Source organism: Plutella xylostella, chromosome 7 (assembly GCF_932276165.1).
Source record: "Plutella xylostella chromosome 7, ilPluXylo3.1, whole genome shotgun sequence".
Taxonomy (NCBI): Eukaryota; Metazoa; Arthropoda; class Insecta; order Lepidoptera; family Plutellidae; genus Plutella; species Plutella xylostella.
Window position 1 is genome coordinate 5068764 of NC_063987.1, and position 12815 is coordinate 5081578.

Below are 12815 nucleotides of genomic sequence, written 5' to 3' on the forward strand. Positions count from 1 at the left end.
AACGTGAATAATAAATGCACCCTGAAGCCATGTCAAATAAAGTCCTTAGATTCAGTTTTCGCTTATGTTAGAAGCGGCGTAAATACCCTTTTCACAAAATGACCCTTTTATACAAATTTTAGGTGCATACAAATTAAATATCTATCAAAATATGAGTATTTTCCGGCATATAATATAAGCGATGTAACCAAACATTTATAATAACAATACCAAAAGAAGACGCTAATATATATTGCATTTATCGTACACTTTTTAAAAGCTCTAACACCAATTTTTGACTAAATTACCCTAAACCGTACATGGTATTACATACAGTCTGGGGGTAAGAAACCTGACCTCTCTCAAAGTGTCCACCCTACAGAGGTGGCTGGTTTCTCTAACTGAGACTGTACCTAGTCCTTCCGAACCATAATGGGGATGACAACTAAAATCCAAAAAGAAACATACAGCATAATAATATACATTACATACAATAACATTTAGTTAAAATATTTTCCACATCTCTATATTCTAATAGCAGCCTACTTTCATATTTTGTTTATACAATAATTTAAACACGAATGGATAAAAGCATTTGTACCGATGTAGTAAACACGAATACAAACCAGTTTCAGTAAAGAGGGCGATTGTAGGAGGTATTTATAATTTAGTTTTGTCTAGTTATCATGTCATTGAATCGCGGTATTAAAATGGATTAGGCTAAATACACACAGACAGCACCATGCACCAGCAACTATAAACGCTTCGCAGGTAAAATCACGAAAATGAATTATATTCTAACAACAAATACAAATTTTGTGGGAATTTAAGTCAGATACGCAGATATTGTAGCCTTGAATGCTGGTTGTAATTTAATCGACATTTAAAACCTAAAATTTCAAAATATTGAACGAGTGCGCTGTTCGGCTTTACAAATCTTAGTATGCGTTTCTAAATCTTCTCTTACACATTTTACACTCACACGTCCAAGTGCTCTTTGGGTAAGGGCGGCAGCACATGAACTTGTTTCGCCTTGCCCGCGTGGTAGACCTGCCCGGGGCTGAACGGCTCCAGGCGAGGGTGTTGAGAGATGTCCTTCTTTGGGTCTGTGAACAAAAGTGAGATTTTTTTATCTGTGAAATGTGACAAAGGACTTTTTATTTTGTACTAGCTGTTCCCGCGCGCTTCGCTTCGCCTTAAAAAAATCCCGTGGAATTCCGGGATAAAAAGTTGCCTATGTTCTTTCTCAAGGTCTAGACCATATATGTATACCAAATTTCATTCAAATCCGTTCAGTAGTTTTGGCGTGAAAGAGTAACAGACAGACACAGTTACTTTCGCCTTTATAATATTATATCAGTAGGATAAGGAAGGCGCGCCTCTTTGTCACCGTCGCCACGACGCGACGCCGCCTCGACTCTCGTGCGTAATCTTACACATAGAGAAAAAATAAACAATTCTGAAAAGAGTGGCATCTCGAGGAGTTTTTTGTCATACTCTATACGTCATACTGAACAGCGCCACGCCATCTCTTTATATTTCTCAGCCTCATTGTACATACATACAGGGTGCCCTGTTGGGTGGGACACCCTGTATATATATAGATATTGTTATCACAAGTTAATAGCCGGATCTCCACCAAACGATCCAATGCCATCCGATCGCCCGATCCAAGAAGTTTAGTATGTAAGAATTCTTGGACCGCGCGATCGGATCGCGTTGGATCGTCTGGTGGGGATCCGGCTATTAACTTCAATCTATAAAGATATAAGACATATTTGCCTTAACGTAGTTACACCACACAACAGTTATTACATTTATTAGCTAAATGTAAGTTCAATCTATTTATGTACCTACCTACATGCAACAATAAATAAAAAACAAATTATTATATAATTCTTTATTACCTCGCATATAACAATGTTTCAGTTCAGTTTTGTTCATGTCACTTGTAAAATAATATGCGAGTGGGTGTGTGTATTCCTTTTTTATTCCTTTCACCATGAAAACCACTTCATGTTTTGCTAGTTTATGTTTCCCAAGAGAAGCAAATCTTGTCACTTGTGGTGATAAAGTCATTTCGTCCAATAGTGCATCATTTATCCTCGCGAGGCAAATCTTTGACGACATTTATCAGTTTGGTACACATAGTATTTTAATCTTCAGCGGATATGAAGATGTCGATCGCTCTTTGCCAATGCCGTGGAACCACATGGAACCTGGATCCATATAGAATCTGTGAGGTCACAAGAATTTCATTAAAACACTTTTTGCGGATAAAGATGCTTTTTCTTAACACACCATGTTTATTTTTATTTGTAGGTATATAAAATTTATAAATAACGATAAGTATACCGAGAGTATAGGCTTTTATTACAAAAATGTTATTTGCGAGACATTGTAAGACAACTGAACTGACACTGACACGCAATTTCTTCATAATAGCCATAGATCATGACAATGTTGACATTGAAATACTACTTATCTATGTGTCTTGTTATTGTTCTATGGTCTTGTTCATAACGCCATCTTACATCTTTTTTGGTAATAAGAGTAATATAAAGAGATGCCGCTACTTTCTACTAAAAGTTCAGCCATTAAGGCAGTGACCCCCCCCTGATCTTACACCTTTGTACACTATAGCGAGAGGACTATGACGTTTCATTGACAGATGCTTATGCCAGATACTAACAAATGACAGATGAAATGTATGGAATTGACAGCTGTCATACGGCTCGTGCTATAATTTACTAAAAGTTCAGACTAAAATACTAAACCAACCCAACCAAACCAGTTTATTAACCCCCGACGGAAAACGACTTGCCGGGTCTGTGTATCTGTCTCTGGTAGCGTAGGTTCTAAACAGCTAAACTGATTTTTAATTTTTGTTTTTTAGAATCATAGGAAATATTACCTGGTGGGTATGGTGCCTGCCTGAAATAAATGACTATTTATTTATTTATTATTTTATTTTATTACCCCGACTGTTCTGAGCCATATTTTATCAAAATCGGCTTAACTTTTCAAAGGTTATGCGTCTTTTAGTGTTGACTTTCGGGGTTTTTAACGTTGGCTAGGATATTTTAACTTATTATATATCTATTTATCTCCGTAGATGTTACCTTTGGTGTTGGCAGCGATGTACTTGGAGAGGCGCACGGGCGGCAGCGGCAGGTGGCCCGCCGCCAGCGGCATCACGTCCAGAGATACGCTCTCGCCGCTGAGAGCCGTAGGGGATAGCGTTATTACGCCTGGAAATAGTAGCAAATGTAGAGGGTTAACCTTTAATTGGGCATCACTATACTCTGTCCATTATATTATTGGTTTTTTGTTATTCCAAATCCCATACATATTTGATGACTGCAAAGGAAAACCAACTTTACTTACTAGAAATAAGGAACCGTCTAAAATACAATAATATAGTGGAAGCTAAAAAACCAATGATAATTTTGAAGTACGGTGGCCTGCGCCAAAAGTATACAGGCGGAGTTTTTAAAATAGCGATCCCTGATGAGGAAGGGACCAGCTACATCTGTTATAAATCCGGGGACGTGTTGTGTGTGATGTGTGTAGCAGTGGTGTTTATGTGGATGTGCTTGAGCAGCATCTGAGCTTGAGATCGCTATTTTAAAAACTCCGCCTGTATACTTTTAGGCGCAGACCACCGTACTTCAAAATTATCATTGGTTTTCGGCATTACATACCCATACCCATGTAGTGGTACATGTGGACTGGTGGTGGGCTAACAAGGTAGCTTTTTAGAAATAGTCCTTTTTTTGAAAATTATTTATGTTTGTTGTAGGAGGCCGAATATGGGGTAATTTTCTTATATTTTAGGTGCATAAACGTAATGAAGTGGTCAGTTGCGATAATAAAACAATAACGAACCGGCAGTCCTTCCTAGCACGGCCCACATGGCTTGGTCGGCTAGCACCTCGTACATAAGAGACGTGTATTCCGTTTCTTTTATCTGTAAATTAAATTAATTTAAACGTGTTAATTCGTGACACATATTCTATTCTTTTATTATTGTAGTGTTTAATACACGCTTAAGACGGGCGCCACAGCTGATAGCTTTGTTATATAAATTTAATATTACCAATACAATTCAAGGTCATCGACAAAAAACAATCAACTTTAAACCTTACCCTCTGCACAGTAAGCTGCAAACAGCACATTTGCGATGCCCGACAAAAGTCAGACCCTTTACACGGCTCCAACTTGGTCCTAATCACAAACAGAGTCGTATAGTCCTGTATCTCGAACGGGTACGTGAACAGTTGGTGCGGGCCCGTGGAATGTTCTAGACGGTATTGCACTGAGAAGGTCACTTTTAGTGGGCCGGGCTTGGCGGTGGCGTCTAGTGGGTCGTGGAGTAGCTCCCACATGTAGGAGGCTGTTGTGCCGTCTGACCCGACTATCTGTGAAGGTTTTTGGGGATGTATTAGTTATGGGAAGGTTACGGTGCTATCTATAAGTTATTCTAGAGAGCAAAATGTTTCCGCTGATTAATATAATAATTAAACATTACAAGCGACTTTGTTGAACCATAGCTAGCAATATCCAATCAACAAAATAACCATATTGAAAATGATTAATCAGTTTCAGAGATCCAGAGCTACAATGTGAGGCAGACAATTGTGTTATTTGTTTTTTCACATAACAAGACCGTCATGGTACTGAATTCACAATCAACAAATACTTAGGCCCTGTTTCACAATGTCTGGTTAGTGGCTACCTGCTAGATAAAATACATGCTGTCACTGTCTAAAAAATAATGACAGAGTGTGACAGCATGTATTTTACCCAACAGGTAGCCATTATCCAGATATTGTGAAACAGGCCCTTATACTTCATAGGTATTATAAACCCAACTCACCAAATCGCCCGGCCCACACGGCCTGACATCCGCATCACTAAGCTCTGCATTGCTCAGCTCAAACCGCACATCCCGCGCCCCGCACTTCAGTGTCGTTAACACAAACTTGCGCGTCTGACACGTGAGCAGCCGGTGGGAGGCCACCATGGGCGGGGAGAATTGGAGGGGCACTTCGGTAGCTGTCTCCCACCATGGGCACTTGATCCAGACCTGGAGTGTAATGTTTGTGGTTATGGATTTGCGCTGGTAGAAATTTTTGAGGCGAGAGGTGCTATTAGAAGTGTCAGGGCCATCAACACATAGATAGAAAAATATTCTTTATCTGAATGCACAAAAAAGAACACAAGTTACACATTTAGGGTGACTTGCACCAAACATTTAAGGGTATTAAAATCTGCTTCTGTCTTGCTCTGTAACTATGCTGTCAAAACAAGAGAGAAATAGAGTTAAACTCACAGTGCCGTGTAGAAATAAACGCACCGCGATGCATAGCGGAAGCGGCAAACGACCATACTCTCACCTTGCGATATGTACAGTTCACTGCAAAGAAACCTGACCCCCATCTCAGTAGCAATACCCAACTCACAGTGCCGTGTAGGACTATGTGTGCGGCGAGACGCAGCGGCAGGCGCGTGCAGTGGAAGCGTGTACACGCGGGCACGGGCAGGGCGAGCCGTGCGCCGGAATCACCCCCGTGGTGGAGGGTCACGCCGGGGGACGCTTTGAGGATTATCTCCGTTTTCTGGAAGGGGATAGGGGTTGAAATGGAGGGTGATGTGAGTTGTTTGGTTGTAAATCATATTAGCAATGTAGTGACGAAGTACGAATATAGTGACTGGTATGAATTCAAAGCACTTTAATGGCACTAAGAACAAAAATAAAATATTAAAACCTAAAATAAAACCGTACATAAATGTAATAGTCAATGTTTGATGTAATCTCTACTCTACCATTACAGGAAACTGTGTGTGCATTCAGTTTTAAAAGAGACCTATACTATACCCAGCAGTAGTAGTAGATTGTGAATACACTAGCAATCCTTTCAAGGCACGGAAAAGGACTCACGGAAAAACTATAAGTTATAAGTATAAAATCATTGGCTTACCTCTTCAATACACGAGCTGCCACTAGTAACCACCAACTCCATTTCATGTTCAAGTCCAGCGATCAAATCCTTTTTCGGATCAACCTTATTCAAGTAAACATTCACTCCTTGAGTGACCACATTGTAGCCCAATTTGGCATTTGCCAGCCCATTGGACAAAAACTCTAATTTCTCTTCGATCAGCAACGAAACTTGCCCTAGTTTGAACAGACCGGGCACTTTTGGTGTTAAGTATAAAGTTATTTCATTAACCCCAGGCTTTAAGCAAGCATTTTCGCAGACTAAAGCGGTGGTGTAGTCCGCTCTTAAAGTGTTAGATGGTTTTCTGTATTTGCTGCTATCGGACCGCTTTAACGTCATCTTTGGATTGATACATTCGATCGTGGCTTTCTCTAATGTGTTGTCTTCTTTGTAATGGAGTTGCGAGACGATTTTCAAAGGGTTTAATAGAGGATTCTTAGGTTTAAGGTCATCTAGTTTTATGCTGGAAAATAAACGTTTCATTTATTAATTTGGGGAAATTAACGGTGTTGTCAAAATGGGTACCTATTCTGACGCACATTATGATAATGCCATAAAAAGCTCAATTTAATAAACAATAACTTACCTAGTAATAAACTCCTGCGCATCATTATCCGTAGCAGTCTCTTGCACTTGTTTCCTAGGCGAACTAGTTTGACTAACACTACTACTAACTGTTAAATCAGTCTTGGCTCCTTTTACTGGCGTCTTTTTCTCCACTGACTTTTCTTTACATGTCTCTACACTTATAGCCGCTTTCGTACAAACCACATCTTTGGGTAGAAAGCTTTCTAGCACCAAACGACATTCGATCGTATTGTCAGTGATGTAGGCTCCTCTTTCCGATGGCAATAGTGTGACCGATATAAGTTTGAAACAATCGCTCAATTCTGTTAGAACGCTTTCTGGTTGGTCTCGAAGGTTCTTTTGGATGGATTTCATCATTTCGTCGAAGTAGAATTGTCTGACTAGGATTTCTAGTTCGGCTGTGCTAGCGATTGTTGCCGATAGCTTTGTGAACCTGGAAAATTTACACATTTTAGGTATCTTTTAGGAGGGAAGAACATCAATTATAGAGAAAGGAAAATCAAAATATTTGATAGGTTTTAAAATAGCGATCTTTTGCGCATTTCTCATTTATGAACGAATGATAGCAGAGGATTCGAAGCCGACTTGCCGGATTAGACCAATAGCGACCGAGCGGCATAGCGCGCACCAATAGCATCGCGCGATTTTGACACAGTTCACCCCGACGTCCAATGGGGACCTAAAAGTGTCTTGCTGCATTTTGATCTCTACACATAAGACACATACCTTTGCACATCATTGCTTCTAGCAATATTAACCAGCTCCAGTCTAGTCTGCGCTGCCAGCTGCTTCCAACCCTGCTCCTCATAGGATCTCAGGGCATCCATTAGGAAGACCAAAGCTTTGCTCGTCTCCCCTTGTTCTGAGTAGAAGGATGCTAGGTCCCGGCCGATTAGACGGGCGAATCTGTAAAAGGGATAAAGGATTATTGTTTCGAATGTGGTGTTTATGAAGTATGGATACCTAATGTATTCTTAATTCTGTAATAAATAAATAATTGAGCGGCAGATTTGTGTAGAGCCTAGTCTAAGACCAATAATACAAATCGATATGCCATTGGACAACCCTAGTTATAACCATAGCAGAATGCCGGACAAAGTCATGCTATCTCTTTCTAATCGTTCTGTCTCTACTTTTTCCTGCATCGACAAGCACTATTACAATATTGTTTCTTCATCGCACCTCTTTATATTTCCGCATTAGATACATTTATGCTCGATTGATATATCAGAATAAGCCCTTACACTGTATCTACTACCATGTAGGGTTTCGGGTAATTTTGTGAAAAAATTGTGTTAAGAGCTGCCGCGCCTGCTTTAGAGGCAGGAAACGCAGAATCATAAGGTAATGCACAATACTTACAGCGAAATAACCACACAACAAACTAACCTCAACCTCCCAATATGCTTATAAGTCGCCATAGCCCGTTCCGCCAGCTCCAAATAATACAGCTGGAAGCTCGCAGTGGAGCACAGCGCTTCCTTCAGTCGGTCCGTGGGGTGGGCCCCGTTACTGTCGCCCATGCCTGCTGAGAGCATCACCACTAGGTGTAGCTGTGCCGAGGTGGGGTCGGGAGAGCCGGGGAGTAGGCCACAGAGCTTGCCTAGCTCGTGGAGCTGGGGGGAGAAAAGTTTTCGTATTATTAAATTATTATTTAACATTTATTTATAGATTTTGCATGTAGAGTGGATTAGATAAATATGTGGCAAAAGGTGCGAGTCTAAAATGTAGTTTTAGATTTTTAGGCACTTTTCAGATAAATGGAATAGAATACATTAGATTAGACATTATTGATCACATAAATTGTGGGTTAGGTTTCCACTAGCTTTCTTAACCCAAAAAAGGTTTTCCCCCGGGAATCCCGGGATAAAAAGTTGCATTTATATGTGTGTACCTACTACATGCCAAATTTCATAAAAAATGGTCTAGCTGTTTTTTTATTAGGATGGTGATTGGTCCACATGCTATCCTTATTTGAGACTGCTGCCAGTGAGCCGGGGGGTGTCCCACGTTACCTTGTCCTTGGCGTAGTGCAGTAGCGGTACATAGCTCCATGGCACTGCTGTCAGTGAGCCGGGGGGCGTCCCACGTTACCTTGTCCTTGGCGTAGTGTAGTAGGGGCGCCTGGTACACAGCTCCATGGCACTGCTGTCAGTGGGCCGGGGGGCGTCCCACGTTACCTTGTCCTTGGCGTAGTGCAGTAGCGGTACATAGCTCCATGGCACTGCTGTCAGTGAGCCGGGGGGCGTCCCACGTTACCTTGTCCTTGGCGTAGTGTAGTAGGGGCGCCTGGTACACAGCTCCATGGCACTGCTGTCAGTGAGCCGGGGGGCGTCCCACGTTACCTTGTCCTTGGCGTAGTGTAGTAGGGGCGCCTGGTACACAGCTCCATGGCACTGCTGTCAGTGGGCCGGGGGGCGTCCCACGTTACCTTGTCCTTGGCGTAGTGCAGTAGCGGCGCCTGGTACACAGCTCCATGGCACTGCTGTCAGTGGGCCGGGGGGCGTCCCACGTTACCTTGTCCTTGGCGTAGTGCAGTAGCGGCGCCTGGTACACAGCTCCATGGCACTGCTGTCAGTGAGCCGGGGGGCGTCCCACGTTACCTTGTCCTTGGCGTAGTGCAGTAGCGGTACACAGCTCCATGGCACTGCTGTCAGTGAGCCGGGGGGCGTCCCACGTTACCTTGTCCTTGGCATAGTGCAGTAGCGGCGCCTGGTGGGCGGTACATAGCTCCATGGCACTGCTGTCGGTGATGGTGAGGTTCTCGCACGCTTCTAGCGTCTCTGTACAGGCTAGGAGTGACCAACAGCTTGCGGCACCTGAGGATAAGATAGGCTTTAGTACGGGTTTTGATATCTGGCTTCGCGGCACGGGTTATCGACTTAATTAAACTAGTTAGCGCATTTTACCAATTGCAGCGGCGCATTTATCGCGAATCGCAATATAGTGACAGTGAAAGTCGATAACAGACCCGTGCTGACACAATAGAGTGTATCTGTCTGGGATTTTAGCTCACACTTGGTTGAGCTAATTATGGTTTCGTTCTTTTTGACCAATAATTTTATTTCGATATCAAAATTAACTGCGAAAATTCGGTTTAATATAATATTAATCAACACAGCCTTAAAAAAGGAATGTCGCTAATGGATAGATACCTAATCGAAGGATCGCAATGGTCATGACGATATACCTACTGTATAAGGAATTTAGATTTTCAAAAAGAGCTTCTACTTCAGCCATTTAAAAAAAATAGTATTGTTTTGATGTTTACCTTCAGCGACGGATACATTTAGTAGAGACAGCTCCTTCATGGTGTTGTGGACAGTTGATAGGCAGCGGGAAGATATCTGAAATGGAAATAGTAAACAGAGTGTTTGTAAAAAAGGCGGTCAAGTGTTACAACTCCTTCATCGTCGCAACATTATGAAAACAGTACCCGTATCATGAAAAACCGCAGCATATTCTATTCGATAGTCTATTCGAAAGTGCTGTCAACCTGTCAACAACAAAATGGCGGTGTATTGCGGTGTACAGATTTGCGAAAGTTTGACAGCTATCATTCCATAGGTCATTGTCAGAATAATATCATGTACTCTGTGGTCATTCTTTTCGAAACTCATTCGAAAGGTAAAAAGTGTTCGAAAGTGCTGTCAAGTTGACAATAGTCGCACTCGCATTCGATTCTATTCGTTAGTTCGAATTTTCATGATACGGGTACAGATCGAGATTCGATTGAGGTTTTGACACATGACCTTGTTAAAGCCATACAGCTGTACTCGTTTTTAAATTAATTAGCATATAAGTAAAATCACAGTTAATCTAAAAAGACAAATAAAATTCATTTTGCAAAGACTCAAACTAAATCAGTGAGTCGTATCAGACTAGGCATGTCAATTTAACTGCACTTAATTGGCAGAATTCACAGATGGCTGGGCATACAGAAAAATTGCACTTTGCCGATCAAAATTACCCACCAAAACTACTGTTTAGCTAAAATAAACTCTATGTCTTAGTTTAATAACTCCTAATACTGTACTTTCTTTGAAATTGAAGAATAAAACAAAGGATAGAAAGCTCTTATTATACACTAACTATAAGGGCTAGTTTACTGTGAGACCAATTATTGTGTTTAGGATGCATTGGACTGTATTAGGCATTTAATCATGGAAGTCTTTGATTTACGGTTTTAATTACCTGCTAAACTGTTACAGGAAGTATATCATTACATGTTGCTTGGAATAAATCGTTGTATGGTTGGCTACATTAACTTGTTGATGTAGAGATATGTATTATGATAACTTGATTGTACTGTTGGTAATCAATATTGTGATTACTTATTTAAGGTAAATCATCCTATCATCATATGGTTAGGTTTATTTTACACTACATGGGTACAAATAATAACTTAAAATTAATTAAATACCAACTAGATATTACGAAGGACTTACTTACTATTACTAATATAACTCTCAAATTAAATATTTTTGTAAATCTTCTTCAGGATTTACAAAAATATTTAATTTGAGAGTATAGTATAGTATAGAACTATATTAGTGTACAAATAAAAATATAGATGCCTTACCTCCCAAGGCTTGCAGGTAAGCAGTAGCATGGCACATTGTCTTTGAAATAAATAACTTCGGAACTCCAGTAAAGTGGCTTTCTTCTTAATTATTTGATCCCTCAGTTGATGAGGAACCAGAGTAGTCAGTCTCGGGGCTTGCCAAGATGTAATTGGTTGCTTGAAGCTATCAAGCCATTTAGGGCTTTTAGTTATATTAGAATTGAGCACAAATTGAGAAAATAAAGCATCTAATTCATCATATTGGACTAGAGCTTCTTCATATAAACTTAACATTTCTAAGACAAAGGCTAATTGTTCCTGAAATAAAAAGGTTTTAAAATTATTTTTAGTGAAATCAGGAAATAGCCAATTTTTCATAAATTATGTTTTAAGTTTAAATAGCTATAATTTATAGGGACATGATACATTAACATAATTCATACCTGTAAAATGAAATATTTACAAAAGTCCCATTCAGGATCATTGCGCTTTTCCCTCTGCTCTCTCATGTACTCTTCAAACTTTATGAGTGACTTATTATATGCTACCAGGACAAAATGCCTCAGTTTTGCCACCAAACCTCGCCATGACTCCGCAGACCTTGCTTCTGATTTTATAGGATTAATCACAGAAATAAATCTTTCTTCCGTTTGTTTAGCAGCAAAGTCTCCCTTAATTTTATCCAGCACCGTGGTCCGTGGCAATAGTTTATTTGTTTTACGGACATCGTAAGTCTCTACATGGACCACCATGAAGTCTGTTATGGCCTTGGCTTCTAGTTGCTTCATCCATGCTTCAACTTCCTCTCGTAAAGTTGTTTTATAATATTCTACATCCTGAAAAAGATAATCCTCAATTAAGATTGGTTGTGTCTAATTTCTGTAAAAATTAAAATAGTCATGGTAATAACTTACAGCACAATCTGTCCAGTAAATATGAAATATGGGTTTCTTGAGGAGGTTCCAGTTGTTGTCAGCTTGCAAACCCTCCTTGTTAAACTTGACAAAAGATGAGTCGAGGGAGACAGACTTTGTGACTCGGCCATAGGACCGGCGCCATTCGCAAGTATCCTGCGGGATGGCGGCCACCAGTGGCGCTTCCAGGGTACAAAACAAATTCCAATCGCCTGCACCTGAGGTATAGAAATCAGATTTAATCACAAGGTACTTGTTTACTACACTTACTAACAGGTCACAAAACAGGTTGTGTACGTACATGTTATAATCGGTTTATTGGTCATGCCTTCGCAGTTAATCGAGGAATAGTCAAGGCTCTTCATTTTTCATTATCGATGAGAATCCACCAACTTTTTCATGACACAATTTATGCGGGTAATATTTCGCCCAAATAATTAGTCGAATTCGAAATCCACCCACTTTGAATTTTAACACGTACACTATCCAACAACACGGGTTTCTTGTATATGTTAGATAAGCATATAAAATGCTGTTAAGATAAAAAAACTGTTTTATTGTTTTGACTTCAATTTCGATTTTTTACACTGAAATCAAAAACGAAATTGACAAATTCCATCAAAACCACCCAACTCACAACATCTGTTCCGTTTCACTCAGCATTGACACAGACTACTCAGAGTTATATGGCATTGAACAACAACGTGAAATCAAAAATATAGAGAAGGTGAAACTGTGTAGAACGAAACGTGACATAATTGTATC

The 12815-nt window shown here is 40.3% G+C and overlaps 1 protein-coding gene across 1 annotated transcript; it reads right to left on the reverse strand.

The window, feature by feature from the left end:
• Positions 1 to 256: 256 nt before the first annotated feature.
• On the reverse strand, positions 257 to 12722 carry LOC105390879 (trafficking protein particle complex subunit 10). The gene is made up of 16 exons (XM_048622081.1): positions 12352 to 12722; positions 12051 to 12268; positions 11580 to 11972; positions 11155 to 11454; positions 9844 to 9919; positions 9255 to 9391; positions 7962 to 8188; positions 7299 to 7478; positions 6571 to 7005; positions 5964 to 6447; positions 5445 to 5600; positions 4859 to 5068; positions 4128 to 4400; positions 3868 to 3949; positions 3102 to 3230; positions 257 to 1085 (listed from the first exon to the last, which is right to left on the reverse strand). The coding sequence occupies exons 1-16, from the start codon at positions 12413 to 12415 to the stop codon at positions 958 to 960; spliced, it is 3492 nt and encodes a 1163-aa protein (XP_048478038.1). The 5' UTR covers positions 12416 to 12722; the 3' UTR covers positions 257 to 957.
• Positions 12723 to 12815: the final 93 nt, after the last annotated feature.

Coding starts and splice junctions, on each gene's coding strand:
- LOC105390879 (XM_048622081.1), bottom strand. CDS start 12,415: ATGAAGAGCCTTGACTATTCCTCGATTAACTGCGAAGGCATGACCAAT. Junction 6,448..6,570: donor GCGCAGGAGTTTATTACTAG/GTAAGTTATTGT, acceptor TTTATTTTCCAG/CATAAAACTAGATGACCTTA. Junction 1,086..3,101: donor CATCGCTGCCAACACCAAAG/GTAACATCTACG, acceptor TTTTGTTCACAG/ACCCAAAGAAGGACATCTCT.